The sequence below is a fragment of the Vicugna pacos genome, chromosome 10, assembly GCF_048564905.1.
Source record: "Vicugna pacos chromosome 10, VicPac4, whole genome shotgun sequence".
In the NCBI taxonomy this organism is placed as follows: Eukaryota; Metazoa; Chordata; class Mammalia; order Artiodactyla; family Camelidae; genus Vicugna; species Vicugna pacos.
The window spans coordinates 30,142,270-30,157,838 of NC_132996.1; the positions used below are offsets into that span (position 1 = coordinate 30,142,270).

General features: G+C 32.6%; 1 protein-coding gene across 1 annotated transcript; it reads left to right on the forward strand.

Annotated features, from left to right (window-relative positions):
* Positions 1-6,562: 6,562 nt before the first annotated feature.
* On the forward strand, positions 6,563-7,549 carry LOC140698967 (olfactory receptor 52N4). The gene has a single exon (XM_072970777.1). The coding sequence runs from the start codon at positions 6,568-6,570 to the stop codon at positions 7,531-7,533; it is 966 nt and encodes a 321-aa protein (XP_072826878.1). The 5' UTR covers positions 6,563-6,567; the 3' UTR covers positions 7,534-7,549.
* The last annotated feature ends 8,020 nt before the right edge of the window (positions 7,550-15,569 follow it).

Consider the following 15,569-nt stretch of genomic DNA (forward strand, 5'->3'; position numbering starts at 1 on the left):
ATTCCTTTACTATTAACCTCATTGTGTCTTTCTACTTCAAGTGTGCTTCTTGTAATTAGCACAGTTTGGTCTTGTTATTTTATCTCATTTAACAATCTCTGTCTTAAAATTGGGTGTGTAGACCACTGATATTTTAAATGATTACTGAAAAGGTTAGATTCAGTTCATCGCCTTTTATTTGTTCTATATTTCTCATATATGTTCTTTGTTGCCTTTTCTACCTTTTTTTAACCTTCTTATAGATTGTTTATTATGATTGTATTTTATCTTCTAACAACACAGATGCAAGAAGAAATAAACAGAAAAACTAACAGTGGAAGACTTAGATACACTATTTTTTTCTAAATTTTGGTTCAAGAGTAATCAAGAGTTACACTATTTTTTTTAAGTTTTGGTCCAAGAGTAGTCAAGAGTACACACAACAAACAAGCCTAATAAAAGAGACATTTCCTATGAATATATACTGAGCCTACACCCCAAATGACAGGAAATATTCATTCATCTAAAGTACATGCAAAACATTAACAAATGTTAACAAATCATATTCTTGTAAAGGAGATCACACAATACCTTCAACAAACCCTATTAAGAGAAATACAAGCAACTCTCATGACAATGCATTAAAACTAGCAATGTAAAATTTAAAATGTGTTTTTAGAAAGTAACTAAGAGCATAGCTAAATGACAATGGAACAACAGTCTCTTATCAAATTGGCACATAACCATTGGAATGAAAGAAGAGGGCTCAAACATTCAATAGGGATTTATTTTGAGGGAATATTCAGATCAGAAATATAAAAGTTTCATACATCTGTCAATTTATTATAGCACTTTAAAGAGGATCTATAAGAATAAGTTATGTTTAAATAAATTATGAGCTTTTATTCAATCATAATTTTGTTTTGAAAATGGACTAATTATATAGTGTTAAAATATCAATGTATGTTGTAATATATTATGATCATTTTTATAAAGATGTAGGTAATAAATATATACATATCAATACATTTATATACATGTATTTTTACTTAGGATAAAAATACACAAGAAGTTTCCTCTAAGTTGTATGACTGAGTGCTTTCTAATCTATTTTTAAAATACCTTCCTGTTTTTCCAAATTATTTATATTTATTATATTATATTAATATATTATTTATATATTATACCACTACATATTATATATTTTCCAAATTATTTATTATATTACATTACTTTCATTAAAAAGATAAAAATAGAATAAGTTTTTTTAATTATTGCTATTATCATGATCACTATTTCAAGATTTGTATATTGATCTAGTTTTTCTTAACTTGATATGTAAGGGTAATAAATCTAAACTTTTGATGACTCTCTTTTCTGGACCATTTTCCTCACTTAAAAGTGAGCTTTTTAAACCAAGGGTCATATTTTCTAGCCTAACTTGTAGAGTAGAAAATTCTCAATAAATATCAATTAAATGGAGAGATGAACCAATACAGGAATAAAAGAAATAATTTTAAAAATGAATCAGTGTGTGAATAAAAGAAACATTCTATATGCAGTTACTTTTGATATGTTTTCCAAAAAGCAATGGATAAAAAGGAAACATAAATTTGAGATAAATATTTAATCCCAATTTTCATTAAAAATACTGTGTTTATTTTCATTCTCCCCCCACCAAATATACATGCTAACACAGAAGTATACACATGTGAAAGCATTCACATATTTATATATCATTATTTCAGCACTAAACATGGAAAGTTCTTGCTCTTTTTCCTCCTCCCATAGAGGATAGTTTAAGTTCCACAAGAACGTCTCTGTCTCTGACACTCTAAAATTTCCCCTTGAGACACGTAACACACATTTTTCCTTTTTTTTTTTTCTTCATATTTTCCTTTAAAGGCTCAGTCCAATAGCACAGATAGCAAGGAAGTTAGAGGTTGGAAGCTATGCATGCACATTTATTCTAGGACTCAAGATTTTTTTTCAGCCAAGACCCTGAACACCTGGACCAGACTGCATTCAGCTCACTGCTCTGCTATCCAGGAACTAAGGTATTTAAGACATACCAAAAAAGGGGATGATGACAGAATTTCTTTTCTTTTCTTTTTTGTAGGCAGTAAGATAAAGTGAAGAGGGACTTTGGATATATAACAATTGCTTATCATTTTTTCCAGAACTAAATCTTTGACTCTATCCAAGTAATTTGAATACAGAGATGTTGTATGAAATTGGATATTCTTGAACAATGTGTGTTTTCTCAACCATAACATTAAAATTCAGTGTAACATCATTCTGGTTACGATTATCTGTGTTATTTTTCTGTCCAAATGGGAATCAGAGGTAAATTACTTCCATGACAAACAGAATAGGAAAATAGTTCTAGGTCATTAGGCCAATGGTCAGAATCCTCTTGGTTCTTACCTGTTCTTCCCTTATTCTGCAAAATCATAGTCTAAATTCCCTTTTTTATTTTCTACAGAGACTGAGCTATGACTTTCGTTTCATTGATTTTGGATGGCAAAACTTACATGGAGGAAACAACCCTCATTTAAAAAAAATGGCTCTAAAGGACTGAAGACAATCTAACGAAAAAATATATTTATTACCTGTAAGGTTTAAGAATAAAGATAGACAACAGATATATCAAAGCTGTATTTTATAAGTGGTGATAGTTATGTGTTTATATTATTATTTTAGTAACCCTGTCCACACCACAGCATAGTATGTGTCTCATTTCCTTGCAGAAGAAATTAACTTTTGTGTATCAAAATTATTTTAAATTTGTTTCTAAAAGCAATAGAATAAAGGAAATATACTGGGATAAAAAGCAAAATCTTTTTCTCCATCCCAGATAGTTGTTCATTCTGGGAAGAAATCATTAAGGTGCTGAACTTACATTGTTTATTCTTGTCGAGAGAAACTTTAACTCCAAGAGAAGCTGCAATGTTGCTTTGTGCACTGCTATTTACAATATATAGATCAAAGCAGGTACTGAACATCACGGTTAAGAGAGACTGTTAAATAATTTAAAGTAGACAGAAGGAGAAAAGAATAGGGATCTTATTTAAAATTAATTAGAATTATATTAAAATTGATGGATAGTTTAAATAAGTTATCTTTATTGCTTAAACCAGTACTTGTTCTGTTTTTATCATCTTATTCTTTCCACTTTCTTTGTATTTTCTTTGTTTCCCTACTTTATAAAGGGAATGTTTTATTTATTTATCTTTGTAGTAATCTAGAGGAAGATGTTTTGCATTTTTTCTATTAGTTTATTTTATGCAATCCAAATAATAATATTTAGATTATAATTTAGTAATTCTCAAAGTCAAATAAAAATTTTATTTATTTATTTATTTATTTATTTATTTATTTATTTATTTATTTCATCCATCTATTCATTTATTTAATAAAATCTTAGTACCTGATATGTTCAAGGTGGTTTGCTACATACTGGATTGGTGGGAGTTAATATAAATACAAACTGTCCTTAATGTCAATAATTTTATTGAATTGTGGAGGAGTCCCATATATGAATTGATTTTTGTAGTATCATAGGGTAAATATAATTTAAAAGAATTTTTATTTGAATAAATAAATTCTTTACATCTAATCATAGCAGTTTGTAACTACATTATTTTAAGATGGTTTAGATGATATGTCTCCACCACCACATTCGAACTTTGAATCTTTCTGAGGAAGGTTTTCCTTGCAGAGTAAGTACGAATTAGCTACGTTTGAGTGGGGCTGGAGGGAAAGCACCAAAAGCACAGAGGACCATTTTTCACAGAGTCAGGAATATCGGTGTGCTGTGAGTAGGAAACAGCAAATAGCAGCAGGAGAGAACACTGTCCCTCCCTTCTTGATCTGTCAGAATCCTAATCATGCTTCAGGTCTAGAAGCCCTGTCTTTTCCTCTTAGATGTTTCTCCTGAGACTAGATTAGAGACACAGGTGCTCCTATGACAACGAATATAACTCTAAGATTTTGTAATGACATAAGGACAGAGCCTTGAAAAGATGCTTGTTAGCATGTGCAATCTGTGTTTCCCTACTTCTTTCAAAACAAACGTTTTGACAAATCTAATCTGTCCTCACCTGGTGTCACTTTATGAAGCAGAATTTTCATGTGACAATACTTCCTACAGACAATGACCTTAAAATCACCAAATTTATTAATGGAAGGTAGAATGAATATCTCCTCTAATGCAACACAGGAGAAAATTCACTTAGTGGCACTCAATGGCTTTCTACGGCATTAATTTTTGTAAGCACACCAAAATCGCTGTCAGTCTGGGTATTGAGCACATAAAATATGGTAGTATGTTTTAACATGCTATCTCCTTCAATTTTCTCTTCAGTATGATTTTCTGATCAAAAAAGCCTCAAAGAGAGTAAGTGAATTAACAAAAACCAGGTCTATAATCTAGTTTCTGTCTTACAAATTGGTGGAATTTCCGCCACAATAGTTGACAATGTTTCTATGAAAAATCAGATACGCCTTTTGGAATTCCTAGTAATTCAGGGTTATTGGGAAGGTGTTTAATGGAAACCAATTTTTTTAACTTGGGAAACTTGGTCACAGATTATTTTCATTCTACTAAGTAGAAAACTTACATATATTTTTGGTGCTTTGGCGCCTACTAGCTAAATGCTTATCTGTTGTTGCAATCTTCTAAGAATTCTTACTTTACTTATCTGTTGAGCAAAGACTACAATATCTCAAAGTTTTTTCCTTCCTTTTTCCAACCCCTCTTCTGGAGAGGACAGAAAATATGTCCTTAAGGGAGGGGTAGGAAAAGGAATCTGACTTCTTCACTGCCTATTGTTTCCCAAGCACCACAGAGTTAACTCATAATCTCTCTGGGTTCCTTCAACATCAGTGAAGTACCCATTACCTGATAATGACAAGATTCTTTATGATCTAGCTCCTGGCCAAATGTCTAGCTTATTACTTGCCCCTTCCACACCAGCAAATTTTTTAGAGTTGATTGCTTTGATTTTTATACTTTTACTTGTTGATTCCTCTCTCTGGAATTCCTTTTACAAATGTGTCTCCTTTACAACTTGACTTCTTTCAAAATAGATATCGAACACCTTCTCTTCAACATAGTGTTTCCTTATAATCGCCAATTCTTCCTCTCAATACCCCACCAACAATGCACACCCACATTAACAGTCTAGTGCTAATTTGGGATCTTGCACGTACTTCTATTTTAGTTCTTGTTCTATGTTTATCATGATTATTTGTATGCATCTTCTCTGTCCAATAAACTCTGAAATCCTTAAATGAGCAAAACTGTCTTCTTCTCCACATTATGGATACTTGATACATATATATAAGAAAGTAAGAGATTAATGAAAGAATGAGATACCATTTATTCATCCCAAATATTCAGTCAAATTGAAAATGAGTTTTAGACATAAGCACAGAATTGGGGATTAATTAATTTTGCTCTTGGGCGAGAAATAAATTTGACATGTGGTAAGAAATATCAAGTATAAATTTGCACTTGTATTGGTTTCCACAAGAACTCAACTAACATGGATTCCATTGTGAAATATATACAAAAATGTAAACCAAATTGTCAGCGAGAACAGATGAGAAAACAATAAAAACTGGCAATGTCAACGTATTATTGAATGATAAATATTACTGGAAAAACTAGCATAACTAAGTCAAAGTCTATCAGGGCCTTTAGTTTGGTATAATTGTGTGAAACTGGTTTGTTTGTTTTGTTATTTGTTGTATTTTTTGCTACAGACAGCAGATAATCTCAGAGGACAATGTTTAAATGTAAGACAGAAAAATTGGTAAAAGAATAAAATAAATGATTCATTATTATTGATGGATTTACCATCCTAAGCAAAGTTACTTGCTTTCCAATTATTACTGGAAGTTTATTCTGAGTAGAAATTTTAAAAGAATTTTGATAGATGCATATAAACCATTATTTAAAAAAGAGAAAAATAAAGCAATTAAAAAGTGAGAAGACCAAATCAAAAATTGTACTGTTTTGTGAGACCCCCCCCAATCTCCACTAAATCATTTTAGAAATGATTTAATATTTCTAAAATTCTTAGAACAGTGCCTTAGTACCAAATTATAACGATCAGCTATTAACCAAGAATAAGAATTTTAAAAGTCCTCTTACCTTTTGGGTCATTGGTATGGTCATCAAAAGACTCTAAGAGCTCACCCATAGGGAGATGTATATATTTATTAACAAATGAGGTATCTAACAAAAATATCCTTAGACTAGATGAAATAGAATTATGTTTGATTATAAATTTATGAGGGTGGGAAATTGGTTTAAAAAAATTTTTTGAATCAGTGTCTGTGATGACAATTTGTATTGTTCAGTAAAAATTTGTTGAAGCGATAGATGAATTAATCAATTAATAAACAACAAATAAACAAAAGATCTACTCCCTGTCACTCAGAAAAGTTGGTTATTTGATCATTAAAATGCCCTCCAGAATTTTAAAACACAAAAAGGAGAAAAAGTAACCATAAACTATATTTTATTTTCTCTTTGTCTTACTCTAGGAAAAATCACATAACGTTTAAGCCTAATTGATTATGCTAATGCTGAATAAAACAGACCTGGACCCACCCTCATTTATTCTGAATGGAGTTCCAGGACTGGAAGATATACATGTCTGGATTTCTCTCCCATTCTGCTTCATGTATGCTGTGGCTGTGGTAGGGAACTGCGGACTCCTCTACCTCGTTTGCTATGAGGACGCCCTGCACAAACCCATGTACTACTTCTTGGCCATGCTTTCTCTCACTGACCTTGTCATGTGCTCTAGTACAATCCCTAAAGCTCTCTGCATCTTCTGGTTTCACCTCAAGGAAATCAGCTTTGTAGAATGCCTGGTTCAGATGTTCTTCATTCACACCTTCACAGGGATGGAGTCTGGGGTGCTCATGCTGATGGCCCTGGACCGCTATGTGGCCATCTGCTACCCTCTGCGCTACTCAACTATCCTCACCAATCCTGTCATTGCAAAAGCTGGGCTCTCCACCTTTCTCAGAGGGGTGCTGCTCATCATTCCCTTCACTTTCCTTACCAAGCATCTGCCCTACTGCAGAGGCAATGTAATTCCCCACACCTACTGCGACCACATGTCTGTAGCCAAGTTGTCCTGTGGAAATATCAAGGTCAATGCCATTTATGGTCTGATGGTTGCCCTTCTGATTGGGGGCTTTGACATCCTGTGCATCACGATCTCCTACACCATGATCCTCCAGGCAGTGGTCAGCCTCTCCTCAGCAGAAGCTCGGCAGAAGGCCTTCAGCACCTGCACTGCCCACATCTGTGCTATTGTTTTTTCCTACAGTCCAGCTTTCTTCTCCTTCTTTTCCCACCGCTTTGGGGGCCACACAATCCCTCCCTCTTGCCACATCATTATGGCCAATATTTACCTGCTCTTGCCTCCCACTATGAATCCTGCTGTCTATGGGGTGAAAACCAAGCAGATACGAGACTGTGTCCTAAGGATCCTTTCAAGTCCTAAGGACACCAAATCCCATAGCATATGAGTGGACATTCCCAAGAGAGAGAAGATAAAGATTACTTTCAGTTGCTATTTAGGCAGGAGCTGATAACATCTTCCTGCAAGTGCTGTTTTGGTCACTAAAATGGAGTTTGTTTCTAGCAGTGCATTTCCAAATACATGCCCTGTCATGAGAATCTCAGTATCACCTGAATGTCCACCAGCCTTTCTATGAATTTCTCTTTTTCTCATTGCTGTGAAGGATTAGTCTACTAATTAACCCAAGTTTACTTGAACAAATCAGATTCTTTTTCATAAAAAAGGTGAATAAAATGAAAGCAGATGATTCTAAATATTGATTTTAATCTCCAGATAGAGAGCCAGTTGTGACTTTTCCCTGGAAAACATGTGATCTATATTTTTAATCACTACCAAATACCTCTTTTTATTCCCAATGACTTCTTCCTAAAGGAAAAGCTAGAAAGTATCCTATGAAGTCATTAATATGATGAATTTTAAGTTTCTGGGCACTTTATGATAATGTTATTATTTGTCTGAATATGTCTCTCCTAACTAGGCCACACGCACTACTTCACTACTGACTAATTTGATATCCAGTTTCCTTTAAAAGAGCATTTGAAAGCACACAATCTGGAGGGTGAGACACATAAGTCTCTTAACTAAAAGTAAAAAATACTATAACTTTTATTATAACAATCTGAGAGGGAATCAAAATCAGCTTGTTTCAACCTATTTCCAATTGGGAATAATAAAATTAAATCTCTCTTTCTGATAGTTAAGATTCTTTTAAATTAATAAACCCATGAAAGAATGAAGGAAATGGTATTTTTCATTAGTGTCTCCTGAACTAAGCCAATTATATGTAAGGAATTTAGACTAAATTGAATTTTTACTCATCTCTTGGTCCAACTGAAAAAAATACACATTGTTTCTCCCCAGTTTAGTTAATTATACCCATCAAATTGCATTTAATTATTTAATTACTTCCTCTTTACTATCTTGTAAAATCCTACAAAACAATCCCACCCCTTAAACTGTAATTACCCTCCATGTGCTGTCCCTTTTTTCTCTGCTTACCTCAAAACTTCTAGAACAAGTTGTCTACCTTCTCTCCCTTTACTTTCTCAACTTGAAATCACTCTTGCCCTAGTTTGTCTTTCTGTCATCCCATTCATTACCTGAAATTGCTTTTGTCAGTTTCAGTAATAACTCCCATTGCAGCAAATTAAGTAGGCTCCTTTCTAGCTTCATCTAACACTACCTCAGGAATAAGGGATGCAATTCTGAAAAAAAAAAAAAAGAAGAAATGCAATTTTGCAATCCCAATATCTTGAAACAGTGCCAGTTTTTTTTTACTTCAGATACATCTATTTAATGATTTTCTTCACTCTTGTTTAGCAGAAAGGCATACAAATGGCTAACAGATATATAAGAAGATGCTCAAAATCATGAATCATCATAAAAACACAAACACTACAATGAGATATCATCTCACATCCGGTTAGGATAGCAACAATAAAAGCAAACAAACTTTTGCTGCTGAGGATATGGAGAAATTGCTACTCTTGTGCATTGTTAGAAAATGGACAAAAAATGAACATTTCATGGTAAGAACATATAAATGGCAAATATGCACATAAAATATGTTCAACATCATTATCTATACACAAATACAAATTAAAATAAAAATAGAATTTCACTACACAACCATGAGAATGGATAAAATGAAATACAATAACAACATGAAATTCTGGCAAGGGTATGTAGAGACTGAATTAATAATACATTACTGGTGGGAATGTAAAATGGTTCAGCCACTCTGGAAAACATTTTGAAAATTTTCTTAAAATCACAAATCTGGAACTATTACAACTTAGCAGTTACAATCCTGGATATTTATCCCAGAACAATGAATACTTATATTTACACAAAAATCATAGAACAGTGAATGACATCAAAAAAATTGCAAAGTAGGAATATTAAAAAGTTTGTCCCTAATAAAAGGAATGGAGAAACTGGAAAATGTCTGTTAGAATCAGCTTTCTCATAATTCTTAATTTTAACTGAAAGCTTGCAGAAATTAGGGGAATGCTTAATCAAGAAGAAATGGCTGAATTTCAGTAAGAGATAACTGGCATTATTTTAAAATTGTGGTAAAAGTCACATAACAGAATTTACCCTTTTGATCATTTTAAATGTATAATTCAGCAGGTTCACAAAGCTGTGCAACCATCACCACTATCTAACTTCAGAACATTTTAATCATTACTACCCTTCAAAAAAAGCTCATACATTTTAAGCAGTCACCATTTTTCTCCAGCCTCTTGCAATCAAAAATTTCCTTTTGTTCTATGGATTTGTCTATTAATTTTTTATATGTATGAAATACTACAGATTGTACTATTTGTCTCCGGCTTCTTTGACCTTACATAAAGTTTTCAAGTTTCATTCATGTTGTAGTGTGTATCAGTATTTCATTTCTCTTTATCGCCAAATAATACAAGCATATGTATGTTGGAGATATTGCAGATTTGGTTTCAGATCAAATATGGTAATAAAGCGAATCACACGACTTTGGGGGTCTAATGCCAGATCGATCAGTTTGAACTTTTTGGTAAACTCTACAGGGTTTTATCTAAAGGGTGCACAAGGGGAAGGCCCTGTGGGAGGTGGGAGAGACTGTTGATCACAAGGGCTGTTGAAGGAGTCACATCAGGAACTTACAGCTACTCATGATTCTGCGGGATGTTATCTGCAGACATGTGCTTATAAGGGAGTGCTAAGTGTCAGTGAGGCCCCCATGGGTCAAACCAGTGGATGCAGAGGCAGCCATACCATGAGGTAGCTTAGATAAACTCCAACACACACCCCAGACACACCCAAAAATAATGTTTAATCTGGGAATCCTGTAGCAGTCAACTTGACACACAAATACCACAATGATTTATATCCATAAAATGGATAGTTATTTACTAACACAAAGAAATAAAGGACCTATACATGCAACAACATGGAGGAACTTTGAAACATCCTATGTGAAAAAAATGGTACATATTTTGTGCTTCCATTTATATGAAATGTCTAGAATAGGTAAGTTCATAGAACAGAATACAAATTAGTGTTTGTCATGGGCTGAGAGGAAGAGACAAGAGAAAGCGATGCTTAATGAGTACAGGCCTTCCCTTTTATGTAATGGGAATGTTCCGGAATTAGGCAGAAGCAATGATTACACACTATTGTGAATGTACTAAAAAGCACTGAATCACACACTTTAAAATTGTTAAAAAATAAAAAATAATGTTGTGTGAGTCTCATCTTAAAAAAATAAAAGGTGGAAAAAATTGAGCTAAAAATGCTCTATGTATGTATATTATTTAATGTACCATTTCATGTATAATAATTTAAAAAACCCCTTGGATGTCCAAGAAAATATCAGTCTTTATGTTTTAATGTCGTCCAAGCTTTTTGTCAAAAACATATATGGCTGATGTACATTAAGGAATGTGATAGACTGGTAGAGAGATATTTAACAGAAAAGAACTATATCACGTTACCTCCATATTACAGAATTTAATGGTGCTTTTTATCTCTTCCCAAAGTCATTTTTACTTTTACAAATTCATCAAAATATAGGACATTACTTTTATTATTTAATTGAAGGGATATAAACTTAAAACCATTCGCTGTGTTTCATTATTGCTACTATTGTAATCATCATTATTACTATCGTAATGTTTAGGCATCTGATTATTCCTCAGTTAATCAGTACGCATGACAAGTCTGAGCCTTTGATGAAGCTTTAGAATGCCATAATACTCACCATCAACTTCAGTTAAAAGTAAACTTCCTGAAAACCAAGGCATATGTTATCTGATTTTGCACAATTCCCAGCATGACTTGAGAAGTACTAAGTCCTCAATGATGTTATTTAGAGAGATTTAAAGAAATAAACAAATGAAAAATTAGATGGATGTGTGAATCACTGAAACATGCACTACTTAAGTGCTTTCAACATGTGTCCCACAAGGCCTTCCTTAGAAAGAAGCAATACTTTGCAACAAATACTAAAATCATTCACTTTTATTAAAATTCATTTGTGTTCATTTTAATTCCTCTCCGTTGAATACACACTCACACAAGCACACACATAGATACAAATCCATGGAATAGTTCCCTTATTTAAGTATCACCACACAGCAGTAAGAGTGGAAAGCATCTCCTCTTTGCCCTCCTCCCATCGTGGTTAACTTACCTGCTACACAAGCACCTGTGTCACTAATGTTCTGAAATATTCCCCTTGAGACATACAGCGCACATTTTTCTTAAATACCAGGTTCAGTATTACAGATATCAAGGGATTTAGAAGTTGAGGACTGTGCATGTACAAATATTGTAGAACCAAGACATTTTTGGAGCAAGATCTTGAACACCTGGACCAGATCACATTCAGCTCATTGCTTTGCTATCCAGGCCTAAGGTATTAAAGGAAGTAAAAGGTAGAATTAGTGACGGATTTTTTTTATGCAATAAGATATAACAGATAGAGATTCTGAATGCATATGAATTGTTTATGATATTTTCAGAAATACAGATTTGAGTCCTTTAACCATGTTTGAAGGCAGAAATGTTGCGGGAGGCTGTAAAATGGAAAATTGGGAAGTTTCTCCAATTCTCAGATTCCCATCATGATTATGAATATCTACGTTATTTCCCTAACAAAAGTAATCTTTAGTTTAGCATTTGTATAAGTCAGGTATGAGTCATCCTCGTGATAAGAAGAAACAGGGCAATAGATAGGTAATACTCCTCAACCTTGGTCAGAACACTCTTCCTTTTTACCTGCCCTCCCCTTGTTCTCAAAGGAGAGTCCAATTTTTCTTAGTTCATTTCTAGAGAGACTTAGTTTTGACTGTATTTCATCCATTTTAGATAGCAACACTTGCCTGGAGGAGCCCACTGTCATAAGGAGAGAAAAACATGGGTTTTAAAGATTTAGAAATACTAGTGAAACAACACACTTATTGTCTACAGGATTTGGGAAACAGATATTCATGTGCTAACGTTACTATTCCATTATATCTATCCACATTCATGGCATAATGTTAGTTAATTTTCCTTGCAAGAAAATAAATTATGATGTATTGAAATCATTTTAAATTTGCTTTGGAAAATGTCTTATTTATTTTGTGGTTAATACTAATTACCTTGGCATACACATGGCTCTCTGACAGTGTTGCAAATGTATTGACAATGGTATTTAATTATTATGTAACAAGAAAGTTTTGGTTATTAAAAAATATATCTATAAAAAGAAAACAGAAGAGATATAAACAGCATATCTTTCTGATATTTAGGAAAGATATTCTTCAGAATACAGCAAAGGTAAATCAGCAATATATTGTCTGTTTTACAGTTATGGAACCTAATACTTTTTCTGATTTCTCTATTGTTCAAATGTATTAAGAAAGAGAAATGAGTAGTGTTACCATTTTCTTCAACAATTTATGACAATTTAGTATACACTAGCCAAATATTTATCAAAAGCCAATTTCAAGGTCTATTTTATTTCAATGGTAATTTTATATATATGCATAAATATACAGACATATATACATATCTGTGATTTTATAGCATTTTTATTGCTTTTAATAGCATCTGTGAAAGTAATCTGAAAATGTAATCTTGTATTCAAAGATAGTATACTTTTACAAGCCTGACAGAAAAAAAAGTTGATGGTAATTTTGGTACTTGTGGAAACACAAATCATATTATAAATCCATAGTATTCTTTATTTCCAAAGTAAAAATTGTAAGGCTTTTGTTAGCCTTGTGATTAATAGTTTAAAGCAACACCAATGACACTAAGATGAGAATTTGAAGATCAGCTAATAAGCTGTGATATGATTTAAGAAATTGCCAAATTTTTAAAACTGCAAATGTGAACAAAGTAAGCAAGAGAATTTATTTCAGTATTTCCTAATGTTTTGGTTGTGGAGAATCTTTGCCAAACTGTTAAAATGGAGTAGTTTGGTAGAGCCAGCAAGCCTTCTTTTGTTTATCAGAAGTGATCTTGATCCAGTGTTTTCTTGCTTTTATTTCTGCATTGTCTGAAATTAGTATTTCCTCTCAATTTTTTGGATGTGTTTCTGTTATTTTGGTGGTTTTTTGTTTACCATAAAAACCTTTGTGCCTACTTTGAATATTATCTTCTTTCTGATAAAATATACGTATTTTAAAAAAAATCACTTTAAAGCCAATTTGTTCTATAGATTACATAATTGATCTTTTTCCAAACCAATATATTTATTTTGCCTACCACACTATTTTTCTGCTTTCTTGAGGTTTATTTTGTTCTCTCTATTTTATAGTGACTCTTTTATGTTTTCCAAGTAATAATGTTCAGACTATAGTGCTTAGTTTAATAATGCCTGAAGTCAAGTATAAAAAGTGTAATTCATTCATTTGTTCATTCACTTAAAAATATTTATTGACATCTAATATATACTGATTTCTATACACAGCAGGTATAAAATAAAACCTGTCTTAATATTAAGGGTTTTATTAAATTGTGGATGATTTGAGAATTTAATTAAATTTTCATAATATCATAATGTTAAACTAGTGGAAAAAATAATTTCATCAATAAATTCTTTCCTGACTATAAGCTTGGTATTTTGCTGATTATATTATACTGAGTCTTTTTAGAGGCTGGCTCTCTAAACTGTCCAAGAGAGTTGAATCTTCCTGAAAAATATTGTGCCAGAGGCTATTCTGGTTGAGGGAGGGGGAGTTCAAAAAAGGAGAGAAGAGTGCAAATTCGCAGAGCTAAAAATAGCTGTATGATTTGAGTAGAGAAAGCAAACGGCAAGAGAGAACGCTGCTCTGCCTATTATGGTTTGCTGGAAATTTAAGCATGCCTCAGATCTAAGAGCAATGGCTCATTTCTCTTAGAAACTTTTCCTCAAAATTTAGTTAGCTGTCATTTCTATCTTCTGGAGTTAAAAAAACTAGGGAACGATTTGGTATCTCTGATACATCTTCCATTTTTAACAATATTACTGTCCTTTTATGGTGACTGGAAGTTTATTCTGGGAAGATACTTCAACGAGTCCTATGAATGTCACACCCCATATATCAGGTGTGACAAAGGCCAAACATGAAACATCATTAAATATGTGAAAATTGAGTCCAATATTCATATTTAAGTGTGAGATCCTCAATATCCTTCTGCTACTTAACTCCAGGATCACTGGCAGCCTGTCACATAAGCCGCCAGGACGTAGATTAATGGATTTTTTTTTCCTGGAAAAATGGAAAATCCCTGAGGAAAAACAAAAAAAAAACTATGAACCTGATGACTAAGAATGTTTTCAATGAAACAGAGATTCCTACTTGAGCACTCAAAGTAAATGCTATCAATTGATCAGACTCACTCATCACTGGAGTTTAGAATCAGAAACTCTATAGCCTCTTTCTTAAGTGTAAATTAATAGTCAGGATTACCATACATTTGAGGGACACCTCCAAAGTAAAAGACAACAAAAAATTATAAAAATAAAAATTGAGACTTAGACAATATGGAAATAATTAATATGAAGCACATATATGTATATATACTCATGTATAACATACATGTATATTATGCATAAATATAAGTGTTGTCAGATTCACAAAATTCAGAGAAAATAAGATCTTGTACATTTGTAATGTTAGACAACAACAACAAAATGCCAAGATATTTGGAAGATATAGTTGAGGAACTTTCTAGAAAATGGACCCAAAAATAAATTGATACAACATAAGAAAATTTTTAAACAAGAAGAAAAGATATAAAATTCTAGAACTGTGTCTGGTATATAGTAAACATGAGTAAGAACCCTTAATTAAGAATAAGAGCAGTATTAACTACATCCTAACCATACCTGTTGTGTCTTTGGTGAGGCAATCAATGAGCTTTTCCTTAAGATAACTCCCAAAGGGAGATATGTATAGTAATTGACATTTAAATAAGATATTATAAAAAAGTTAATCAGAAAGATCATAACATAGTTACACTTATTAA

Excerpts from the sequence above, each read along its gene's own strand:
- LOC140698967 (XM_072970777.1), top strand. The coding sequence starts at position 6,568 with ATGCTAATGCTGAATAAAACAGACCTGGACCCACCCTCATTTATTCTG.